General features: G+C 57.8%; 1 protein-coding gene across 1 annotated transcript in view; it reads right to left on the bottom strand.

Moving 5' to 3' along the window:
• Positions 1 to 299: 299 nt before the first annotated feature.
• LOC116958194 (uncharacterized) overlaps positions 300 to 25,174 on the bottom strand; it is a 342,903-nt gene continuing 318,028 nt past the window's right edge. Inside the window, exons 7-10 of the mRNA XM_076056175.1 lie at positions 18,865 to 19,110; positions 18,497 to 18,727; positions 9,621 to 9,988; positions 300 to 486 (exon numbers count right to left, since the gene is read on the bottom strand). Of these exons, the coding sequence (XP_075912290.1) occupies positions 300 to 486; positions 9,621 to 9,988; positions 18,497 to 18,727; positions 18,865 to 19,110 (1,032 nt within the window). The remainder of the gene's footprint in view (positions 487 to 9,620; positions 9,989 to 18,496; positions 18,728 to 18,864; positions 19,111 to 25,174) is intronic.

The raw sequence follows: 25,174 nt of genomic DNA on the forward strand, positions 1-25,174 counted from the left end.
CTCAACGCCCGCCGCCGCTCCCTCTCTTGCCCCCCACCGCCCCCCCCCACCGCCCCCCCCACCACCGCCCACCACCGCCGCCACCGCCGCCACCAAGGCGGCTCTCCCCGGGGCGGGTCGGCCGATGTTCCTTCATCGTCGTCGTCGGCGGGGCCCGATGATGGGACGGCTCTCGGGCCGGACTAAGCAAGGTCGGTCAGAGCTAGCAGCGAGGGTTGGCCGCAGCTGGGGGCCCCCCCAACCCCCCAACCCCGCAACCCTCCACCGCCACCGCCCCCCCCGCCCCCCCAAAAAAAAAATCACCAGTACGGGCGAGGCTGCTGCCGGAAGTAGGGCGGCCACAGGTAGCACTTGCCGCACTCGCCGCAGCGGAAGGTCACCTCCCCGCGGCTGTTGGTCTGCAGTGGCGGCAGCGCGCAGGGGTGCTCCTCCTTGCCGTCCTCGCGCACCGCCTGAGCAGCGCCGCCGCCGCCGCCGCCGCCGCCGCTGCCGCCGGCGGCGCTACCCGCGGCTCCCTGCTGCTGCTGCTGCTGCTGCTGTTGCTGCTGCTGCTGCTGCTGCACTCCCACCCGCCCTTCCCCGCCCTGGCTTCCTGCTCACCCCCAAGCATTCGGGAGGAAGCGTGCGTGGGGGAAGGGAAGGGGGGCGGGGAGGGGGGGGGGGGTGAGGAGCGGGTGAGGGGAGGAGACGGTAGGTAGGGGGGCACGGGGTGGGTAGGGGGGCACGGGGTGGGTAGGGGGAGCACGGGGTGGGTAGCGCACACACACACACACACAGAGGGGGTTGTTGCCAGGCACTTGTGTCCGTGTGTTTTGTGGAGGGGGGCGAGAGCGGTGGAGTTAAGGTCGGCTCCGTTCCTCGGTGTGTCGAGAAGGGGGGGGGGGGGCCGGCCGCGTGGGGGGGTGGGCGCACCACCTGTGCCTGGGAATCAAACACGGAAGCGTGGGCGAGGAGGAGAGGGAGGGGGGTGGTGGGTGGGGGTCGCTCCGGGGGAACTGCGGCAAGGCTGCGACGTCGGCACCGAGTAGCGGAGTCGTCCTCCACGTGGCTGCCGGAGGGACCACCCCCACGTCACCCCCACGTCACCCCCACGTCACCCCCACGTCACCCCCACGTCACCCCCACGTCACCCCCACGTCACCCCCACGTCACCCCCACGTCACCCCACACGTCACCCCACGCGTCACCCCCACGTCACCCCCCCACATCACCCCCACACGTCACCCCCACACGTCACCCCCACACGTCACCCCCACACGTCACCCCCACACGTCACCCCCACGCGTCACCCCCACGCGTCACCCCCACGCGTCACCCCCACGCGTCACCCCCACACGTCACCCCCACGCGTCACCCCCACGCGTCACCCCCACACGTCACCCCCACGCGTCACCCTAAAACGCCACGTTGGGGGGGAGGGGGGCGCTTACTTTATTTCCATTCAAAAACGCCGCGACTTTCCCGCCCCGCCCCTCCCCCGCCCCGCCCCCCCCCGTAATAAACAGTCACCGTGACAAAACCACAGCCTCCACAGCCATCATCATCACCGCCGCCGCCATCATCATCGTCGTCGCCAACAGCGACAAAGCTGCGTCACTGCACGAATTTTCGCCGCCGCCGCCGCCGCCGCCGCTCCTCCCCCTCCTCGGCAGCGTCCGGCGCGGTGGGGATGGGGGCGGTCGGGCGAGCAAGCGAGATCTTAAAGCCCCAGTGGTTTAACGTCGGAGCGACTCGAAGCGCACATGCAGGACCGCGCGCAAAAGGGACCGCTGCTTCCAAGGCGGCGGCGTTTGCTGTTTTTTTTTGTTGTTTTGTTTTTGCCTCGGACGCGGGTTTTGTTTTAGGGCATCTCCGTTTTGGCTCCGTCTTCGGCGCGGGGTGGACGCGTTCCGCTTTCCGGGGAGGGGTTTGGATTCGTTCGTTTCCGGGGGGGGACAAGCAATGAGGAATTCCACCCAACATGCCGTGTAAACTGGGGCTTTAAGGGCATTTCTCTCCTGACGTCCTGGTTTTATCGCCACACGCTGGTGGCGTTAACCCCACACACTCTCCCTGACTCTGGGGTTGCTGAGCGAGTACAGCCGACTCGGGGGGGGGCGGCGTGAGGCGGGGAGAGGGGGAAGGGTGAGAATGGGGGGGCGGGGGGAGAGGAGGACACGGGAGTGGTGGGGAGCAAAGGGAAAGGAAAGAGGGAGGGAAGAGATAGGAGGATGTGGACTGCGGGTCTCTGGGTGAGCCTGTGGGTCTCTGGGGGAGCCTGTGGGTCTCTGGGAGAGCCTGTGGATGACTGGGTGAGCCTGGGGGTGACTGGGAGAGCCTGTGGGTCTCTGGGAGAGCCTCTGGGTCTCTGGGAGAGCCCGTGGGTCTCTGGGAGAGCCTGTGGGTGTCTGCGTGATCCTACGGGTCTCTGGGGGAGCCTGTGGGTCTCTGGGCGAGCCTCTGGGTCTCTGGGCGAGCCTATGGGTCTCTGGGAGAGCCTGTGGGTCTCTGGGGGAGCGTGAGGGTCTCTGGGCAAGCCTGTGGGTGACTGGGCGAGCCTGGGGGTCTCTGCGTGATCCTGCGGGTCTCCGCATGACCCTGCGGCTCTCTGCGTGACCCTGTAGGTCTCTCGACTAGCCAAGAGGGTCTCTGGGAGAGCCTGTGGGTCTCTGGGAGAGCCTATGGGTCTCTGGGAGAGCCTGTGGGTCTCTGGGAGAGCGTGAGGGTCTATGAACGAGTTAGGGTCACTGGGAGAGCCTGTGAGCGACTGGGCAAGCCTGTGGGTGTCTGTGTGATCCTGCGGGTCTCCGCATGACCCTGAGGCTCTCTGCGGGTCTCTGTGCGAGCCTATGGGTCTCTGGGAGAGCCTCTGGGTCTCTGGGAGAGCCTCTGGGTCTCTGGGAGAGCCTGTGGGCCCTCTAGGTGAGCCTGTGGGTCTCTGGGGGAGCGTGAGGGTCTCTGGGCAAGCCTGTGGGTCTCTGGGAGAGCCTCTGGGTCTCTGGGAGAGCCTCTGGGTCTCTGGGAGAGCCTCTGGGTCTCTGGGGGAGCCTGTAGGTGTCTGCGTGATCCTGCGGGTCTCTGCGTAACCCTGCAAGTATCTGGACTAGCCAAGAGGGTCTCTGGGGGAGCCTCTGGGTCTCTGGGAGAGCCTGTGCGTGACTGGGCAAGCCTGTGGGTGTCTGTGTGATCCTGCGGGTCTCTGCGGGTCTCTGCGTGCCCCTGCAGGTCTCTGTGCGAGCCGATGGGTCTCTGGGGGAGCCTGTGGGTCTTTGGGAGAGACTGTGGGTCTCTGGCCGTGCCAGTGGGTCTCTGGGGGAGCCTGTGGGTCTCTGGGAGAGCCTGTGGGTCTCTGAGGGAACCTGTGGGTCTCTGGGCGAGCCTCTGGGTCTCTGGGAGAGCCTCTGGGTCTCTGGGAGAGCCTGTGGGTCTCTGGGGGAGCCTGCGGGTCTCTGGGGGAGCGTGAGGGTCTCTGGGCAAGCCTGTGGGTGACTGGGCGAGCCTGTGGGTGACTGGGAGAGCCTGTGGGTCTCTGCGTGATCCTGCGGGTCTCTGCGTGACCCTGCAGGTCTCTCGACTAGCCAAGAGGGTCTCTGGGAGAGCCTGTGGGTCTCTGGAAGAGCGTGAGGGTCTCTGAACGAGTTAGGGTCTCTGGGAGAGCCTGTGGGTCTCTGGGCGAGCCTCTGGGTCTCTGGGAGAGCCTGTGGATCTCTGGGCGAGCCTCTGGGTCTCTGGGAGAGCCTGTGGGTCTCTGGGGGAGCCTGTGGGTCTCTGGGGGAGCCTGTGGGTCTCTGGGAGAGCTTGTGGGTCTCTGGACGAGCCTCTTGGTCTCTGGGAGAGCCTGTGGGTCTCTGGGAGAGCGTGAGGGTCTCTGAACAAGTTAGGGTCTCTGGGAGAGCCTGTGAGCGACTGGGCAAGCCTGTGGGTGTTTGTGTGATCCTGCGGGTCTCCGCATGACCCTGAGGCTCTCTGCGGGTCTCTGTGCGAGCCTATGGGTCTCTGGGAGAGCCTGTGGGTCTCTGGGGGAGCGTGAGGGTCTCTGGGAGAGCCTGTGGGTCTCTGGGAGAGCCTGTGGGTCTCTGGGAGAGCCTGTGGGTCTCTGGGAGAGCCTGTGGGTCTATGGGAGAGCCTCTGGGTCTCTGGGAGAGCGTGATGGTCTCTGGGGGAACCTGTGGGTCTCTGGGAGAGCCTGTGGGTCTCTGGGAGAGCGTGAGGGTCTCTGAACAAGTTAGGGTCTCTGGGAGAGCCTGTGAGCGACTGGGCAAGCCTTTGGGTGTCTGTGTGATCCTGCGGGTCTCCGCATGACCCTGAGGCTCTCTGCGGGTCTCTGTGCGAGCCTATGGGTCTCTGGGAGAGCCTGTGGGTCTCTGGGAGAGCCTGTGGGTCTCTGTGTGAGCCTGTGGGTCTCTGGGAGAGCCTGTGGGTCTCTGTGTGAGCCTATGGGTCTCTGGGAGAGCCTGTGGGTCTCTGGGGGAGCCTGTGGGTCTCTGGGGGAGCGTGAGGGTCTCTGGGAGAGCCTGTGGGTCTATGGGAGAGCCTCTGGGTCTCTGGGAGAGCCTGTGGGTCTATGGGGGAGCCTGTGGGTCTCTGGGGGAGCGTGATGGTCTCTGGGAGAGCCTGTGGGTCTATGGGGGAGCCTGTGGGTCTATGGGGGAGCCTGTGGGTCTCTGGGAGAGCCTGTGGGTCTCTGGGAGAGCCTGTGCGTGACTGGGCAAGCCTGTGGGTGTCTGTGTGATCCTGCGGGTCTCTGCATGACCCTGCGGCTCTCTGCGGGTCTCTGCGTGCCCCTGCAGGTCTTTGTGCGAGCCGATGGGTCTCTGGGAGAGCCTGTGGGTCTCTGGGAGAGCCTCTGGGTCTCTGGGGGAGCCTGTGGGTCTCTGGGGGAGCCTGTGGGTCTCTGAGCGAACCTGCGGGTCTCTGGGAGAGCCTGTGAGCGACTGGGCAAGCCTCTGGGTGTCTGTGTGATCCTGTGGGTCTCTGGGAGAGCCTGTGGGTCTCTGTGTGAGCCTATGGGTCTCTGGGGGAGCCTGTGGGCCCTCGAGGTGAGCCTGTGGGTCTCTGGGGGAGCGTGAGGGTCTCTGGGCAAGCCTGTGGGTCTCTGGGAGAGCCTGTGGGTCTCTAGGAGAGCCTGTGGGTCTCTGGGAGAGCCTGTGGGTCTCTGGGAGAGCCTGTGGTTCTCTGGGAGAGCCTGTGGGTCTCTGGGAGAGCCTCTGGGTCTCTGGGAGAGCCTGTGGGTCTCTGTGTGAGCCTATGGGTCTCTGGGAGAGCCTGTGGGTCTCTGGGGGAGCCTGTGGGCCCTCGAGGTGTGCCTGTGGGTCTCTGGGGGAGCGTGAGGGTCTCTGGGCAAGCCTGTGGGTCTCTGGGAGAGCCTGTGGGTCTCTGGGAGAGCCTGTGGGTCTCTGGGAGAGCCTGTGGTTCTCTGGGAGAGCCTCTGGGTCTCTGGGAGAGCCTCTGGGTGAGCCTGTGGGTCTCTGGGAGAGCCTGTGGGTCTCTGGGAGAGCCTGTGGGTCTCTGGGAGAGCCTGTGGGTCTCTGGGAGAGCCTGTGGGTCTCTGGGAGAGCCTGTGCGTGACTGGGCAAGCCTGTAGGTGTCTGTGTGATCCTGCGGGTCTCTGCATGACCCTGCGGCTCTCTGCGGGTCTCTGCGTGCCCCTGCAGGTCTCTGTGCGAGCCGATGGGTCTCTGGGAGAGCCTATGGGTCTCTGGGAGAGCCTGTGGGTCTCTGGGAGAGCCTGTGGGTCTCTGGGAGAGCCTCTGGGTCTCTGGGAGAGCCTCTGGGTCTCTGGGGGAGCCTGTGGGTCTCTGGGAGAGCCTCTGGGTCTCTGGGGGAGCCTGTGGGTCTCGGGGAGAGCCTGTGGGTCTCTGGGGGAGCCTGTGGGTCTCTGGGAGAGCCTGTGGGTCTCTGGGTGAGCCTCTGGGTCTCTGGGGGAGCCTGTGGGTCTCTGAGGGAACCTGTGGGTCTCTGGGTGAGCCTGTGGGTCTCTGGGGGAGCCTGTGGGTCTCTGGGAGAGCCTGTGGGTCTCTGGGAGAGCCTGTGGGTCTCTGGGAGAGCCTGTGGGTCTGTGTGATCCTGCGGGTCTCTGCGTGACCCTGCGGCTCTCTGCGTGACCCTGCAGCTCTCTCGACTAGCCAAGAGGGTCTCTGGGAGAGCCTGTGGGTCTCTGGGAGAGCCTGTGGGTCTCTGGGAGAGCCTGCGGGTCTCCGCATGACCCTGCGGCTCTCTGCGGGTCTCTGTGCGAGCCTATGGGTCTCTGGGAGAGCCTGTGGGTCTCTGTGCGAGCCTATGGGTCTCTGGGAGAGCCTGTGGGTCTCTGGGAGAGCCTGTGGGTCTCTGGGGGAGCGTGTGGGTCTCTGGGGGAGCCTGTGGGTCTCTGTGTGAGCCTATGGGTCTCTGGGCGAGCCTGTGGGTCTCTGGGGGAGCCTGTGGGTTTCTGAGAGAGCCTGTGGGTCTCTGGGAGAGCCTGTGGGTCTCTGGGGGAGCCTGTCGGCCCTCGAGGTGAGCCTGTGGGTCTCTGGGGGAGCGTGAGGGTCTCTGGGCAAGCCTGTGGGTCTCTGGGAGAGCCTGTGGGTCTCTGGGAGAGCCTGTGGGTCTCTGGGAGAGCCTGTGGTTCTCTGGGAGAGCCTGTGGGTCTCTGGGAGAGCCTCTGGGTCTCTGGGAGAGCCTCTGGGTCTCTGGGTGAGCCTGTGGGTCTCTGGGAGAGCCTGTGGGTCTCTGGGAGAGCCTGTGGGTCTCTGGGAGAGCCTGTGGGTCTCTGGGAGAGCCTGTGGGTCTCTGGGAGAGCCTGTGCGTGACTGGGCAAGCCTGTAGGTGTCTGTGTGATCCTGCGGGTCTCTGCATGACCCTGCGGCTCTCTGCGGGTCTCTGCGTGCCCCTGCAGGTCTCTGTGCGAGCCGATGGGTCTCTGTGCGAGCCGATGGGTCTCTGTGTGAGCCTATGGGTCTCTGGGAGAGCCTATGGGTCTCTGGGAGAGCCTGTGGGTCTCTGGGAGAGCCTGTGGGTCTCTGGGAGAGCCTCTGGGTCTCTGGGAGAGCCTCTGGGTCTCTGGGGGAGCCTGTGGGTCTCTGGGAGAGCCTCTGGGTCTCTGGGGGAGCCTGTGGGTCTCTGGGAGAGCCTGTGGGTCTCTGGGGGAGCCTGTGGGTCTCTGGGAGAGCCTGTGGGTCTCTGGGTGAGCCTCTGGGTCTCTGGGGGAGCCTGTGGGTCTCTGGGGGAGCCTGTGGGTCTCTGAGGGAACCTGTGGGTCTCTGGGTGAGCCTGTGGGTCTCTGGGGGAGCCTGTGGGTCTCTGGGAGAGCCTGTGGGTCTCTGGGAGAGCCTGTGGGTCTCTGGGAGAGCCTGTGGGTCTGTGTGATCCTGCGGGTCTCTGCGTGACCCTGCGGCTCTCTGCGTGACCCTGCAGCTCTCTCGACTAGCCAAGAGGGTCTCTGGGTGAGCCTGTGGGTCTCTGGGAGAGCCTGTGGGTCTCTGGACTAGCCAAGAGGGTCTCAGGGCGAGCCTGTGGGTGTCTGTGTGATCCTGCGGGTCTCCGCATGACCCTGCGGCTCTCTGCGGGTCTCTGTGCGAGCCTATGGGTCTCTGGGAGAGCCTGTGGGTCTCTGTGCGAGCCTATGGGTCTCTGGGAGAGCCTGTGGGTCTCTGGGAGAGCCTGTGGGTCTCTGGGGGAGCGTGTGGGTCTCTGGGGGAGCCTGTGGGTCTCTGTGTGAGCCTATGGGTCTCTGGGAGAGCCTGTGGGTCTCTGGGCGAGCCTGTGGGTCTCTGGGGGAGCCTGTGGGTTTCTGAGAGAGCCTGTGGGTCTCTGGGAGAGCATGTGGGTCTCTGGGGAAGCCTGTGGGTCTCTGGGAGAGTCTCTGGGTCTGTGGGGGAGCGTGAGGGTCTCTGGGCAAGCCTGTGGGTCTCTGGGAGAGCCTGTGGGTCTCTGGGAGAGCCTGTGGGTCTCTGGGAGAGCCTGCGGGTCTTTGGGGGAGCCTGTGGGTCTATGGGGGAGCCTGTGGGTTTCTGGGGGAGCCTGCGGGTCTCTGGGTGAGCCTGTGGGTCTCTGGGAGAGCCTGTGCGTCTCTGGCGGAGCCTGTGGGTCTCTGGGTGAGCCTGCGGGTCTCTGGGAGAGCCTCTGGGTCTCTGGGTGAGCCTGTGGGTCTCTGGGCGAGCGTGAGGGTCTCAGGGCGAGTTAAGGTCTCTGCGTGCCCCTGCAGGTCTCTGGGAGAGCGTGAGGGTCTCTGGGCAAGCCTGTGGGTGACTGAGTGAGCCTGGGGGGTGACTGGGAGAGCCTGCGGGTCTCTGCGTGACCCTGCGGCTCTCTGCGGCTCTCTGCGGGTCTCTGCGTGCCCTGCAGGTCTCTGGAATAGCCAAGAGGGTCTCTGGGAGAGCCTGCGGTTCTCAGGGGGAGCCTGTGGGTCTCTGCGGGAGCCTGCGGGTCTCAGGGGGAGCGTGAGGGTCTCTGGACGAGCCTGCGGGTCGTCTGGGCGAGCCCCCGGGTTCCCTGGGCGAGCCCGCGGGTTCCCTGGGCGAGCCTGTTGGTATCTGCGCGAGCGTCTCTGGGCAAGTCTGCGCGTCTTTGGGAGAGCCTGTGAGTATCTGCCCGAGCCTGTGGGTTTCCAGATTAGCCTTTGGGTTTCTGGATTAGCCTGTGGGTGTCTGCCCAAGCCTGCGGGTTTCTATGCGAATCTATGTGTCTCTATGCCAGTCTGTGGGTCTCTGCGCGAGGAGTCTGCAAGACCCCCCCGGTGTAATCGCTGTGGGCGTGCGGCTAACGTCCGCATTGGGCGATGTGTGCTCATCGTCTGCGACCTCCATAGCCCCACGACACGAGTGGGGTGCAATGTAGCCGGGATAAGGGTGCAGAGGGGGGCGGTGGATGAGGAGGCAGATGGAGGGATTAGTGGGGGTGGTGCGGGGGGAGGGATGGGAGATGAACGGCAGGGAGGAAGACGCAGGGTAAAGGTGACCGGGTCAGATGATGGCACGGGGGGGGCAGAGGGATAGCGATGGAACAGGAGGCAGAGCAGAAAAGCAAGGACACCCAGAATCATGCAGAGAGAGAGAGAGAGAGGAGGGAGCAGCAGGGTGGAGGGGACAGGGCAGAAGGAAGAGAGGGACGGAGGCGCTGGGCGGACTCGCTCTGTGCTACGGAGCAATAATCAACAGCACAGTCGGCGCAATTACTCCTCTACAGGAGGAGGAGAGGGGAGAGGCGAGGGGCGAGGGGGGGGGACGCGGCGGTGGCGACGTTAGCGGCGGTGGTAGCGGACGGCCAGGACAGTCGGTGGGGGGGGTGTGGGATGGGCGGCTCGCGAGGGGACGACGGTGCTCAGGTGGTGGGGGAGCAAGCCTGGGCAAGGACGGAGGATGCCGGGGGGGGGGGGGGGGGGCCATGAAATCCTCGGCGGCGTCGTGAACGACGCCGCCGCTCAGAATGGGCCACTGCCGCCACCACCGCCGCCGCCGCCGCGGCTACCGACAACCGCCACCACCGTCGCCGAACTCCTCCAGCCGGAGTGCCGATCCTCCGTCCCGTCCCCTCTCCTCCTCCCCCACCGCTCGTTCCCACTGGCGCCTTCGCCGCCGCCAGTGCCGCCGGCACCGCCGCCGCCGCCGCCGCCGCCGCCGCCAGTGCCGCCGCCGCCGCCGCCGCCCCCATCGGCGTTACCTTGCCCGAAGTCCGAGTGGAAGCTGTTGGGGGAGGCGTCGGGAAACGCGGGCGGCTTGTCCCGCGCGTCGGCACCGGCCACGCCGCCCGGCTGCGCGCCGGACTTGTGCGACTTCTGGTGCAGGGCCAGAGAGGCGCGGTGCTTGTACATCTTTCCGCACGTGCGGCAGTGGAAGCTCTTCTCGGCGCTGTGCGTGCGCTTGTGCCCGATGAGGCTGTGCGACCAGCGGAAGGTCTTTCCGCACTTGTCGCAGCGGTACGGCCGCTCACCTGTGTGAACGCGCTGGTGACTCAGCAGCTCGTGCGAGCGGAGGAACGCCTTGCCGCACGTGTCGCACTGGTACGGCTTCTTGTCCGTGTGGATGCGCTGGTGCTGCGGGGGCGGGCGCATGTTGGGGGGCGACGGCGGTGACGGTGGTGGTGGTGGTGGTGGTTGTGGAAGTAGCGGTGGCGATGGTTGCAGCGGTGGAGGCAGTGACAGTTCATGGTGACGGTTGTGGCGGTGGCGGTTGTCGTGGTGACACGGTTGATAGCGGCGGTTATGGTGGCGGTGGTACGCGTGGGTGGTGGCGGTGACGGCGAGGCGGTGGGTGGTGTGTGTGCGGGAGACAAGGAAGAGAAGGGAGAGAGAGAGCAGACGCACGGTGAGGTGGCAACCTTACCTGGCAAAAAGGGTCTGAGCTGGTAAAATAAAAAAGTAGTTTTAATAGTTCAATAGTTTTAACACTCCTCCAAGTCAATGACCACGAATGACCTCCAAGTCGCGACTCGGCGAGGTCCGCAAATAAACAACCCCATTATTCGAGTGCCACTTCTAATCTCAACAATTTTTTTTTTATTTTACCACGTAAGGCACACTGAGCTGTGTACCGCTTTTTGGAAGCGGCCTGGCTATGACAATTGATAGTCCAACGAAGTGGCGGTCTGAGTCTACCCCTGACCCAATCACTACCCCTATCATCACTACACCAAACCCTAAGCCAATCACTAACACTACACCAAGCCCTAACCCATCATCACTAGCCCCATCATCACTACCCATACCACTAGATAAACCCCTAACCCAATCACCACCGCTCCACCAAGCCCTAAACCAATCACTACGCCTATCACTACCCCTACACCAACCCCTAACCCAATCACTCACTACCGCTACACCAAGCACTAACCCAATCACTACCCCTATCACTACCGCTACACCAACCCCTAACCCAATCACTACCGCTACACCAAGCACTAACCCAAGCACTACCGCTACACCAACCCCTAACCCAATCACTCACTACCGCTACACCAAGTACTAACCCTATCACTAACCCAATCACTACCGCTACACCAAGCACTAACCCAATCACTCACTACCACTACACCAAGCACTAACCCAATCACTACCGCTACACCAAGCACTAACCCAATCACTACCCCTATCACTACCGCTACACCAACCCCTAACCCAATCACTACCGCTACACCAAGCACTAACCCAATCACTACCGCTACACCAAGCACTAACCCAATCACTACCGTTACACCAAGGACTAACCCAATCACTCACTACCGCTACAACAAGCACTAACCCAATCACTACCGCTACACCAAGCACTAACCCAATCACTACCGCTACACCAACCCCTAACCCAATCACTCACTACCACTACACCAAGCACTAACCCAATCACTACCCCTATCACTACCGCTACACCAACCCCTAACCCAATCACTACCGCTACACCAAGCACTAACCCAAGCACTACCGCTACACCAACCCCTAACCCAATCACTCACTACCGCTACACCAAGCACTAACCCTATCACTAACCCAATCACTACCGCTACACCAAGCACTAACCCAATCACTCACTACCGCTACACCAAGCCCTAACCCAATCACTACCCCTATCACTACCGCTACACCAACCCCTAACCCAATCACTCACTACCGCTACACCAAGCACTAACCCAATTACTCACTACCGCTACACCAAGCACTAACCCAATCACTCACTACCGCTACACCAAGCCCTAACCCAATCACTACCCCTATCACTACCGCTACACCAACCCCTAACCCACTACCGCTACACCAAGCACTAACCCAATCACTACCACTACACCAAGCACTAACCCAATCACTCACTACCGCTACACCAAGCCCTAACCCAATCACTCACTACCGCTATACCAAGCACTAACCCAATCACTACCGCTACACCAAGCACTAACCCAATCACTCACTAACGCTACACCAAGCACTAACCCAATCACTCACTACCGCTACACCAAGCACTAACCCAATCACTACCCCTATCACTACCGCTACACCAAGCACTAACCCAATGACTAACCCAATCACTACCGCTACACCAACCCCTAACCCAATCACTCACTACCACTACACCAAGCACTAACCCAAACACTATCGCTACACCAAGCCCTAACCCAATCACTACCCCTATCACTACCGCTACACCAACCCCTAACCCAATCACTCACTAACGCAACACCAAGCACTAACCCAATCACTACCCCTACACCAACCCCTAACCCAATCACTCACTACCACTACACCAAGCACTAACCCAATCACTCACTATCTCTACACCAACCCCTAACCCAATAACTCACTACCCCTACACCAAGCCCTAACCCAATCACTACCGCTACACCAAGCACAAACCCAATCACTACCGCTACACCAAGCACTAACCCAATCACTACCGCTACACCAAGCACTAACCCAATCACTACCCCTATCACTACCGCTACACCAACCCCTAACCCAATCACTACCGCTACACCAAGCACTAACCCAAGCACTACCGCTACACCAACCCCTAACCAATCACTCACTACCGCTACACCAAGCACTAACCCAATCACTCACTACCGCTACACCAAGCCCTAACCCAATCACTCACTACCGCTACACCAAGCACTAACCCAATCACTAACCCAATCACTACCGCTACACTAAGCACTAACCCAATCACTCACTACCGCTACACCAAGCACTAACCCAATCACTAACCCAATCACTACCGCTACACTAAGCACTAACCCAATCACTCACTACCGCTACACCAAGCCCTAACCCAATCACTACCCCTATCACTACCGCTACACCAACCCCTAACCCAATCACTCACTACCGCTACACCAAGCACTAACCCAATCACTACCGCTACACCAAGCACTAACCCAATCACTACCCCTATCACTACCGCTACACCAACCCCTAACCCAATCACTACCGCTACACCAAGCACTAACCCAATCACTCACTACCGCTACACCAAGCCCTAACCCAATCACTCACTACCGCTACACCAAGCACTAACCCAATCACTACCGCTACACCAAGCACTAACCCAATCACTCACTACCGCTACACCAAGCACTAACCCAATCACTCACTACCGCTACACCAAGCACTAACCCAATCACTACCCCTATCACTACCGCTACACCAAGCACTAACCCAATCACTAACCCAATCACTACCGCTACACCAACCCCTAACCCAATCACTCACTACCACTACACCAAGCACTAACCCAATCACTATCGCTACACCAAGCCCTAACCCAATCACTACCCCTATCACTACCGCTACACCAACCCCTAACCCAATCACTCACTAACGCAACACCAAGCACTAACCCAATCACTCACTACCACTACACCAAGCACTAACCCAATCACTACCGCTACACCAAGCACTAACCCAATCACTACCGCTACACCAAGCACTAACCCAATCACTACCCCTATCACTACCGCTACACCAACCACTAACCCAATCACTACCGCTACACCAAGCACTAACCCAAGCACTACCGCTACACCAACCCCTAACCCAATCACTCACTACCGCTACACCAAGCACTAACCCAATCACTCACTACCGCTACACCAAGCCCTAACCCAATCACTCACTACCGCTACACCAAGCACTAACCCAATCACTACCGCTACACCAAGCACTAACCCAATCACTCACTACCGCTACACCAAGCCCTAACCCAATCACTACCCCTATCACTACCGCTACACCAACCCCTAACCCAATCACTCACTACCGCTACACCAAGCACTAACCCAATCACTACCGCTACACCAAGCACTAACCCAATCACTACCCCTACACCAACCCCTAACCCAATCACTCACTACCGCTACACCAAGCACTAACCCAATCACTCACTACCGCTACACCAAGCACTAACCCAATCACTCACTACCGCTACACCAATCGCTAACCCAATCACTACCCCTATCACTACCGCTACACCAAGCACTAACCCAATCACTCACTACCGCTACACCAAGCCCTAACCCAATCACTACCCCTATCACTACCGCTACACCAACCCCTAACCCAATCACTCACTACCGCTACACCAAGCACTAACCCAATCACTACCGCTACACCAAGCACTAACCCAATCACTACCCCTACACCAACCCCTAACCCAATCACTCACTACCGCTACACCAAGCACTAACCCAATCACTCACTACCGCTACACCAAGCACTAACCCAATCACTCACTACCGCTACACCAATCGCTAACCCAATCACTACCCCTATCACTACCGCTACACCAAGCACTAACCCAATCACTACCGCTACACCAAGCACTAACCCAATCACTACCCCTATCACTACCGCTACACCAACCCCTAACCCAATCACTACCGCTACACCAAGCACTAACCCAATCACTACCGCTACACCAAGCACTAACCCAATCACTCACTACCGCTACACCAAGCACTAACCCAATCACTCACTACCGCTACACCAAGCACTAACCCAATCACTACCGCTACACCAAGCACTAACCCAATCACTACCCCTATCACTACCGCTACACCAACCCCTAACCCAATCACTCACTACCAAGCACTAACCCAATCACTATCGCTACACCAAGCCCTAACCCAATCACTACCCCTATCACTACCGCTACACCAACCCCTAACCCAATCACTCACTACCCCTACACCAACCCCTAACCCAATCACTCACTACCGCTACACCAAGCCCTAACCCAATCACTCACTACCGCTACACCAACCCCTAACCCAATCACTCACTACCGCTACACCAAGCACTAACCAAATCACTCACTACCGCTACACCAAGCACTAACCCAATCACTACCCCTATCACTACCGCTACACCAACCCCTAACCCAATCACTCACTACCGCTACACCAAGCACTAACCCAATCGCTCACTACCGCTACACCAAGCACTAACCCAATCACTCACTACCGCTACACCAAGCACTAACCCAATCACCCACTACCGCTACACCAAGCCCTAACCCAATCACTCACTACCGCTACACCAAGCACTAACCCAATCACTCACTACCCCTACACCAACCCCTAACCCAATCACTCACTACCGCTACACCAAGCCCTAACCCAATCACTCACTACCGCTACACCAAGCACTAACCCAATCACTACCCCTATCACTACCGCTACACCAAGCACTAACCCAATCACCACCCCTATTACTACCGCTACACCAACCCCTAACCCAATCACTCACTACCGCTACACCAAGCACTAACCCAACCACTCACTACCGCTACACCAAGCACTAACCTAATCACTAACCCAATCACTACTGCTACACCAAGCACTAACCCAATCACTACCGCTACACCAAGCACTAACCAAATCACTACCGCTACACCAAGCACTAACCCAATCACTCACTACCGCTACACCAAGCACTAACCCAATCACTCACTACCGCTACACCAAGCACTAACCCAATCACTACCGCTACACCAAGCACTAACCCAATCACTACCCCTATCACTACCGCTACACCAACCCCTAACCCAATCACTCACTACCAAGCACTAACCCAATCACTATCGCTACACCAAGCCCTAACCCAATCACTACCCCTATCACTACCGCTACACCAACCCCTAACCCAATCACTCACTACCCCTACACCAACCCCTAACCCAATCACTCACTACCGCTACACCAAGCCCTAACCCAATCACTCACTACCGCTACACCAACCCCTAACCCAATCACTCACTACCGCTACACCAAGCACTAACCAAATCACTCACTACCGCTACACCAAGCACTAACCCAATCACTACCCCTATCACTACCGCTACACCAACCCCTAACCCAATCACTCACTACCGCTACACCAAGCACTAACCCAATCGCTCACTACCGCTACACCAAGCACTAACCCAATCACTCACTACCGCTACACTAAGCACTAACCCAATCACCCACTACCGCTACACCAAGCCCTAACCCAATCACTCACTACCGCTACACCAAGCACTAACCCAATCACTCACTACCCCTACACCAACCCCTAACCCAATCACTCACTACCGCTACACCAAGCCCTAACCCAATCACTCACTACCGCTACACCAAGCACTAACCCAATCACTCACTACCGCTACACCAAGCACTACCCCAATCACTCACTACCGCTACACAAAGCACTAACCCAATCACTCACTACCGCTACACCAAGCCCTAACCCAATCACTCACTACCGCTACACCAAGCACTAACCCAATCACTCACTACTGCTACACCAAGCACTACCCCAATCACTCACTACCACTACACCAAGCACTAACCCAATCACTACCCCTATCACTACCGCTACACCAAGCACTAACCCAATCACTCACTACCGCTACACCAAGCCCTAACCCAATCACTCACTACCGCTACACCAAGCACTAACCCAATCACTACCCCTATCACTACCGCTACACCAAGCACTAACCCAATCACTCACTACCGCTACACCAAGCCCTAACCCAATCACTCACTACCGCTACACCAAGCACTAACCCAATCACTCACTACCGCTACACCAAGCCCTAACCCAATCACTCACTACCACTACACCAACCCCTAACCCAATCACTCACTACCGCTACACCAAGCACTAACTGCTTCATTGTCTGCTCACAGGTAATCCCCACTGATATATGGTGACCTGTATAGGCATGCATTTAAACAATGTGTTATTTGATGATTCGCTTCCAAGCAGCACTAAGTCTGTAGCTATCCGAACGGTGAAGATAATTTGTCTCTCTCAATTTCGATATTCTCTAATTAGTCTTGGCCAGCAGTAACTCGTTTTGCACAGAACTTCAACATTGTAAAAATCAATTGAGTGTCCCTGTTGGCACGCGTGTTCTGCCACTGCCGACAGTTGCATTTGGGAGTATGTTGGGTAGACAGCATGAATAATAAGCAAGAGACTAAAAGAACACAAGGAATTTTAAATACTCTCTCTCTCATCATCAGGGTGGCTAGGCGACGTGAACTACCGCGCTTGGTATACAGGAGGTCTTGGGTTTGATCCCGACTGACGCCTGCAGAATATTTAGAGTTTGCATGTCTCTCTCTCTCCCCCCCCCGTGGTCCCGTAGATTTCTCTCCGTTTTTTCTCTCCACATTTAACAAACATGTATTTCGAGTATTTGGCTGCTATACATTTCCACGTGATGATAAGCCACTTCATTGGGCTATCTTTTGCGATGGCCAGGGTTCGCTTCTGAAAAGAGAGCCACGCAGCCTAACCCGGTAAAATATAAATTGTTTTTCGTTTACAAAGGTGAACACGTTACACGGCAGCAGCGTGGCCCACTACTGGGGCGTCTCGATAATGCCTTTCTACGTGCCGATAGCTCTGCAGCGTGAAGAACGGCAATAGTGCCGTGCGAAAAGCACCGAATTATTTATTGTCATTATCCGAGTGATCACCACCAACCTCATTCCGGTCACCACCACCACCACCCTAATTTCGCAGCCACCACCCTGATTTCAGTTACCACCACGACCCCTGATCTCAATCACTACCACCACCCTGATTTAAGTTACCACCACGACCACTCTAATCTCACCACCACCACCCTGATTTCAAGTCACCACCCTGATATAAGTTACCACCACGACCACTAAAATCTCACCACCACCACCCCCAATCTCAATCACCATCACCACCCTAATTTCAAGTCACCACCCTGATTTAAGTTACCACTACGACCACTCTAATCTCACCACCACCGATCTCAATCACCACCACCACCCTCATTTAAGTTACCACCACGACCACTCTAATCTCACCACCACCACCCCCGATCTCAATCACCACCACCACCCTCATTTAAGTTACCACCACGACCACTCTAATCTCACCACCACCACCCCCGATCTCAATCACCACCACCACCCTCATTTAAGTTACCACCACGGCCACTCTAATCTCACCACCACCCCCGATCTCAATCACTACCACCACCCTCATTTAAGTTACCACCACGACCACCATAATCTCACCACCACCCCCGATCTCAATCACCACCACCACCCTCATTTAAGTTACCACCACGACCACTCTAATCTCACCACCACCACCCCCGATCTCAATCACCACCACCACCCTCATTTAAGTTACCACCACGACCACTCTAATCTCACCACCACCACCCCCGATCTCAATCACCACCACCACCACCCTCATTTAAGTTACCACCACGGCCACTCTAATCTCACCACCACCACCACCCCCGATCTCAATCACCACCACCACCCTCATTTAAGTTACCACCACGACCACTCTAATCTCACCACCACCCCCGATCTCAATCACTACCACCACCCTGTTTTAAGCTACGACCACTATAATCTCACCACCACCACCAATCTCAATCACCACCACCACCCTCATTTAAGTTACCACCACGACCACTCTAATCTCACCACCACCACCACCACCAACCTGATTTCAAGTCACCACCGTGATATCCCCGTGACACCCACCCACCCACCCACCCCCCCCGCTCCCCCTCACCTTGAGCACATCCTCGGGCAGGCGGAAGTTCTTGCCGCACTGCTCGCAGACGTAGGGGCGCTCGTCCGTGTGCGTGCGCTGGTGGCGCGCCAGGTCCCGCGTGAGCGCGAAGCTCTTGCCGCACTGGTCGCACTGGAAGGGCCGCTCGCCCGTGTGCAGCGACTGGTGGCGGAACAGGTCGGTGGACTGGCGGAAGAGCTTGCCGCAGTCGGCGCACTTGTAGCGCTTCTCCTTGACGTGCGACGAGCGGCGCGGCAGCAGCTCACAGGCCGCCGCTCCCCCGCCGTCCTTGGTCACCAGCACGCCGCCGCCGCCGCCGCCGCCGCCGCCCCCGCCCACCACTCCGCCCACCACTCCGCCCACCGCGCCGCCGCCGCCGCCGCCGCCCCCGCCCACCACTCCCGCGCCTCCCCCGCCGGGGCCGCCGGGGCCGTCCACGCCGCCGTTTGGGCCGGCTCCGGTGTCGGCGCCGCAGTCGAGGGGCTCGACCGTGGGCCCCGGGGTGCCGGTCTGCGTCGGCTGTTGCTGTTGCTGTTGCTGCTGCTGTTGTTGCTGCTGCTGCTGTTGTTGTTGTTGCGGATCAGGGGCCGGGCAGCTTGACATGACGTGAGAGCCTGCGGCAAACGTTGAACGACAGACAGCTGTCACGATGTACGCGCTTGTGTGTGTGTGTACTTTGAATTTCTATCGCACCGTACGTAGCCAACCGCACAAATCGGAGGTGCGGGGGGGGGCGGGAAGGACAACAAGCTAAACAAAGCGGTCATAAAGAAATTAGTTTGTCAATCTAGATGATTTAAAAGTGCACAGCTCCCAATGGTTTTCTAATATCTGAAGGAAGAGCGTTCCAGACAGCCGCAAAAGCGCATCCGAATTTCGAACATTTGTGATGGCCAGGTAGCTCGGAAAAAAAAAAGCTACTAAGCTCAGTGTGGCTTACCTGGTGAAATAAAAAATAGTTTTTAGTAGTTTAGAGTGTGGGCAGCAGTAATGCAGTGGTTAGCCAGCAAAGCTACGAGCCGAGTGAACAGAGTTCGATTCCCGCTCACGGCCAACACCGGTAGCGACGCTTCTCTCTGCACTGGTCCCGGACGTCCCCGAGGTCGACTTAGCCTCAAATTTAGGATATGTTACGATATCCTCATTTGAAAGAACCAAACAGGAGGATGTGTTTCGTATAAACTTCTCCGCTAGGGAGACAAAGGCCACACCACCTCCTTGCCCAAACAGTCTAAACTAAAGCTATTTTCATTTTACCCGGTAAGGGCCACTGAGCTAGAGTGGCTCAGTGAAGTGGATTGTCGTAATCATCAGCATCGTGCAAATGTAGAGCAGCCAAATACTCTGAACGTGTGGTGATGATGATTCCAAATGCGGAGGGGAAAACCCGGAGGACCAGGAGAAAAATCCCACAAAACCACGGGGTGACAGAGAGACGCAAACTCCAAATATACAGCAGCAGCAGCAGGCATCGTCGGGGTCGGGATCGAACCCACGACCTCCTGTAGACCAGGCGAGGGAGTTAACATCTCATAGCCACCGTGATGATGATGATGATGAGAGAGAGACACAGACCTCCTGTAGACCAGGCGAGGTAGTCAACATCTCATAGCCACCGTGATGATGACAAGAGAGACACGCAAACTCCAAATCTACAGCAGCAGGCATCGTCAGGGTCGGGATGGAACCCACGACCTCCTGCAGACCAGGCAAGGTAGTCAACATCTCATAGCCACCGTGATGATGACAAGAGAGACACGCAAACTCCAAATATACAGCAGCAGGCATCGTCAGGGTCGGGATCGAACCCACGACGTCCTGCGTACCAGGCGAGGTAGTCAACATCTCATAGCCACCGTGATGATGACAAGAGAGACACGCAAACTCCAAATATACAGCAGCAGGCATTGTCAGGGTCGGGATCGAACCCACGACGTCCTGCGTACCAGGCGAGGTAGTCAACATCACCAACTTCCGGAAGGAGGGGGGGGGAACATAGAACACGGTGCCCAGAAACCTTCTACCGCAAACGCGGAAGCAGCTTCAGGCGTTGGCAGGGGCACGGCAGGGCGCTGGCAGGGCGCTGGCACCACTCACTGGCAGGGCGCTGGCACCACTCACTGGCAGGGCGCTGGCACCACTCACTGGCAGGGCGCTGGCACCACTCACTGGCAGGCCGCTGGCACCACTCACCGGCTTCTTCCCCGAGTGGCACCTGCTGCTCCGAGCGGGTCTTGCGGGCGCGGGGGCTCTGCGTCAGGCGCAGGCCGCCCATGATGCTCGGGAAACTGGGGGGGCTGGCGGCCGGGAACTCCGGCATGGGGTCTGCAGACGGCAACCCAAGGCGGGGGTGGGGAGGGGGGGAGGCACGCACACACCACACACACACCACACACACACCACACACCACACACACCACACACACACCACAGACACACACACACACCACACCCACACCACACACACACCACAGACACCACAGACACACACCACAGACACACACCACACACACAACACACACACAACACACACACCACACACACCACCCACACACACAACACACACACACACCACCCACACAGCGCACACACACCACCCACACACAGCGCACACACACCACCCACACACAGCGCACACACACCACACCACACAGCACACCACACACACCATCATGACTTAATATCACTCTTCAATGCAGCGCGAGTTTTAAAAAAAATGTATTTTAATTCGATAGGCTACACTTTGGTTGGCTACGTAAGGTGCAGAAGAAGTTGAACATACACACAGAGACCCATAGACTCACCACACAGACCCATAGACTCATCACACAGAGACCCATAGACTCACCACACAGAGACCCATAGACTCACCACACAGACCCATAGACTCACCACACAGAATTCTAGATTTAAAGCTTTCGTGACTGCTAGGATCCATACTCTTTGGTTCTATTGGGTAAAGTCACGTAGGTGAAAATAAAATAACAAAAAATCACGACGTTTCGGCCACAACACAAGCGGCCTTCATCAGGTGAAGGGACGAGACTGTCTGGAGGACAGCGCTGAAGTGAGAAAAGGCCACGCTTAGATCACGACCTTTAAGCTGTGTGAGAAGAAAACAAAGCGCCTTGACAAAGGAATTAGCATATAATTTAGCATTGAAATGGCTCATTGAAATAGCTAAGTTAAAGTATACACATCCGCAGAGGCACCCCTTGACAAAGGAATTAGCATAGAATTTAGCATTGAAATAGCTGAGTGATTAGCTTGTAACTGGTCACAGAAATAGCTATGTTAAAGTCAGAGCATATACATTCACCGAGGCACCTAGTACAAATCAAACAGGAGAATTTAGCGAAACAACCACACTCAGACCGCGGAACTTTAAACTGTGTGCGAGCAAACAAGGTGTCCTGACAAAGAAATTAGCATAAAAATTAGCATTTGATTGGCGGTTTTTTGGAAAAGAGGTGGTGTACGTGCCGGTGGACTTGCCGTTTGGCGCGGGGGGAGGGGGAGTTTACCTATTGATGGTGTGAAAAGGGAATTTATAAGAGCTGCGAAAGTTTGAGGTACCACTACTTGAAAAAATATACTGTACCATTGAAATTAGTTTAATGTTTAGTTCGATTTAGAACATCTTTCCAATGGTTGCTTAATTTGAAACCATCTTCTCGGTTGAAATTGTGTCTGTAGATCTGAATTGCTTCATGAACAAATCTCTGATAAAAACCCGTGGGTTTGCAAAGAACCTTGGTATCGGAGAAAATTATATCGTGATCACCACACAGACCCATAGACTCACCACACAGAGACCCATCACACAGAGACCCACAGACTCACACAATGTATCGTGCAGCGCTTTTAGACGAGCTTCTGCGGCCGTCTGGAATGCTCTTCCTTTCGATATTAGGAAGCCACTGGGAGCTGTTACACTTTCACATCATCATCTAGATTGACAATCTATTTCTTTAGGGTTGTGTTTAGTTTGTTGCCCTGCCACTCGAACCTCCGATTAACGCGGTTGGCTACGTATGGTACGAAAGAAGTTCAACATTCCTACATTCGGAGATGTTAACTCTACCTGTGTGCGTCTCTGTGGCTGTGTCTGTCTGTCTGTGTCTGTGTGTGTGTCTGTGTGTGTCTGTGTGTGTGTCTCTGTGTGTGTGTCTGTGTGTGTGTCTCTCTGTGTGTGTCTCTGTGTGTGTGTCTCTGTGTGTGTGTCTCTGTGTGTGTATCTGTGTGTGTGTGTCTCTGTGTGTGTGTCTCTGTGTGTGTGTGTCTCTGTGTGTGTGTCCCTGTGTGTGTGTCTCTGTGTGTGTGTCCCTGTGTGTGTGTGTCTCTGTGTGTGTGTCTCTGTGTGTGTGTGTCTCTGTGTGTGTGTCTCTGTGTGTGTGTCCCTGTTTGTGTGTCCCTGTGTGTGTCTCTGTGTGTGTGTCCCTGTGTGCGTGTGTGTCTCTGTGTGTGTCTCTGTGTGCGTGTGTCTCTGTGTGTGTGTCTCTGTGTGTGTCTCTGTGTGTGTGTGTCTCTGTGTGCGTGCGTCCCTGTGTGCGTGTCTCTGTGTGCGTGCGTCCCTGTGTGTCTCTGTGTGCGTGTCTCTGTGTGCGTGTCTCTGTGTGCGTGTCTCTGTGTGCGTGTCTCTGTGCGTGTCTCTGCATGTGTGTCTCTGCATGGGTCTATGCGTTTAGAGTATTTGGCTCCTGCTATAATTTTCCACGTGACGGTGATGACGATGATGATAAGCCACTTCGTTGAGCTGCTATCACGTGATGGCCAGGTCAAGGCTTCTGTTTAGAGAGCTACACAGCTCAGGTGGGGCCCTTAACTGGTGAAATAGTTTTTCGTTTTATTTTCGCTCAAACCGGAGATGGGCAAAATAAAATTCCTCAAGTTCAACCGAGAGGAGTAGGCGCCCACGCCGTTGTACAATGACAATACCCGCCCCCTGCCACGGGTACGGGGCCTTTCCACTGATGCCCAAAACAACATTCGAGTTGAGCCAAGCTCATTCTGCGAGCCTGTACCAAAGACAAAGATCTCCCGTATAGCATTAACACACTATCAAGGCTGGCACGGCACACGAGGGGGTGGGCGGCCAGCACCACGCCCGGCCGCCTTCGTCTCCCCTAGCGGCGATGTTCACTACACACCGTATCCGCTTACTCATTTGAGTTGACCTAGGGGAGGAGGCCCAGGACCGGTTCACATAATCGCCGCTGGTGGTGGTGGCGGCGGCGAGCGGGTATTGAACTCCGGTCGCCGGGGTTCATAGCGCAGCGTGCCAACCGTTACCACTCCCCCCCCCACACACAAGCACCAACACGCACTTATTCACGTGACGAACCTTACTAAAACTGGCTGTGTCGGGTGGTGGTGGTGACGGCTTAACGGCAACATTTACATGTTACGCGGCCTAACCCAAAAACCTTCGCGACCGATATTATTCGTCGCGAAAGCCTCCGTGCGCGTTGCATTGACACGCGCCGACAGGCACTGACACGCGCACGCACGCACGCGCGGGGTGCTTGGAGCATTGACAAAGTCCTGCAGCAAGCGTCTGGGCGCTACCGCGGGATTGGGTTGCTCGGGTTGCTGTGGGAGGCGGCTAAGGGCTGCCAGCGCACAAAGGCCCAGCCAGCAGACACACGGGGGAGTGGGTGGGTGGTGGGTGTGAGTACGCGTGTGTGTGTGTCTGGGGTGGGTGGGTGTGAGTACGTGTGTGTGTCTGGGGTGGGTGGGTGGGTGTGAGTACGTGTGTGTGTCTGGGGTGGGTGGGTGGGTGTGAGTACGCGTGTATGTCTGGGGTGGGTGGGTGGGTAAGTACATGTGTGTGTGTGACTTGGAGTGGGTGGGTGTGAGTACGTGTGTGTGTCTGGGGTGGGTGGGTGTGAGTACGTGTGTGTGTCTGGGGTGGGTGTGTGTCTGGGGTGGGTGGGTGCGAGTACGTGTGTGTGTCTGGGGGGAGCGATAGTGTAGCGGTTAGCGCTACGCTGCGCTATGAACCTGGCGACCCGGGTTCGATTCCCGCTCACGGCCAACACCAGTGACGATTATCTGAACCGGTCCCGGGCCTCCCCTAGGTCGACTCAGCCTTAAATGAGTACCTGGTGCGATGTGTAAACATTGCCACTAGGGAGACAAAGGCGGTCGGGCGTGGTGCTGGCCACCCACCCCCTCGTGTACCGTTCCGGCCTTCATAGGTGCTCGCTAACAGCACTTGCCCCTACAGTCTGTTACAGGCTATATGGGGGATCTTTGTGTGACTTGGAGTGGGTGGGTGTGAGTACGTGTGTGTGTCTGGGGTGGGTGGGTGTGAGTACGTGTGTGTGTGACTTGGAGTGGGTGGGTGTGAGTACGTGTGTGTGTCTGGGGTGGGTGGGTGTGAGTACGTGTGTGTGTCTGGGGTGGGTGGGTGTGAGTACGTGTGTGTGTCCGGGAGGGGTGGGTGGTGGGTGAGAGTACGTATGTGTGTCTGAGAGGGGTGGGTGGGGAGTACGAGTACCCGTGTGTGTCTGGGGTGGGTGGGTGTGAGCACGTGTGTGTGTGTCTGGGGTGGGTGGGTGTGAGCACGTGTGTGTGTCTGAGAGGGGTGGGTGGTGAGTGTGAGTACAGCGAGGGAAAAAAGTATTTGATCCCCTGCTGATATTGTACGTTTGCCCACTGACAAAGAAATGATCAG

Source organism: Petromyzon marinus, chromosome 74 (assembly GCF_048934315.1).
Source record: "Petromyzon marinus isolate PM22_M1 ecotype Great Lakes invasive population chromosome 74, UKy_Petmar_22M1.pri1.0, whole genome shotgun sequence".
In the NCBI taxonomy this organism is placed as follows: Eukaryota; Metazoa; Chordata; class Hyperoartia; order Petromyzontiformes; family Petromyzontidae; genus Petromyzon; species Petromyzon marinus.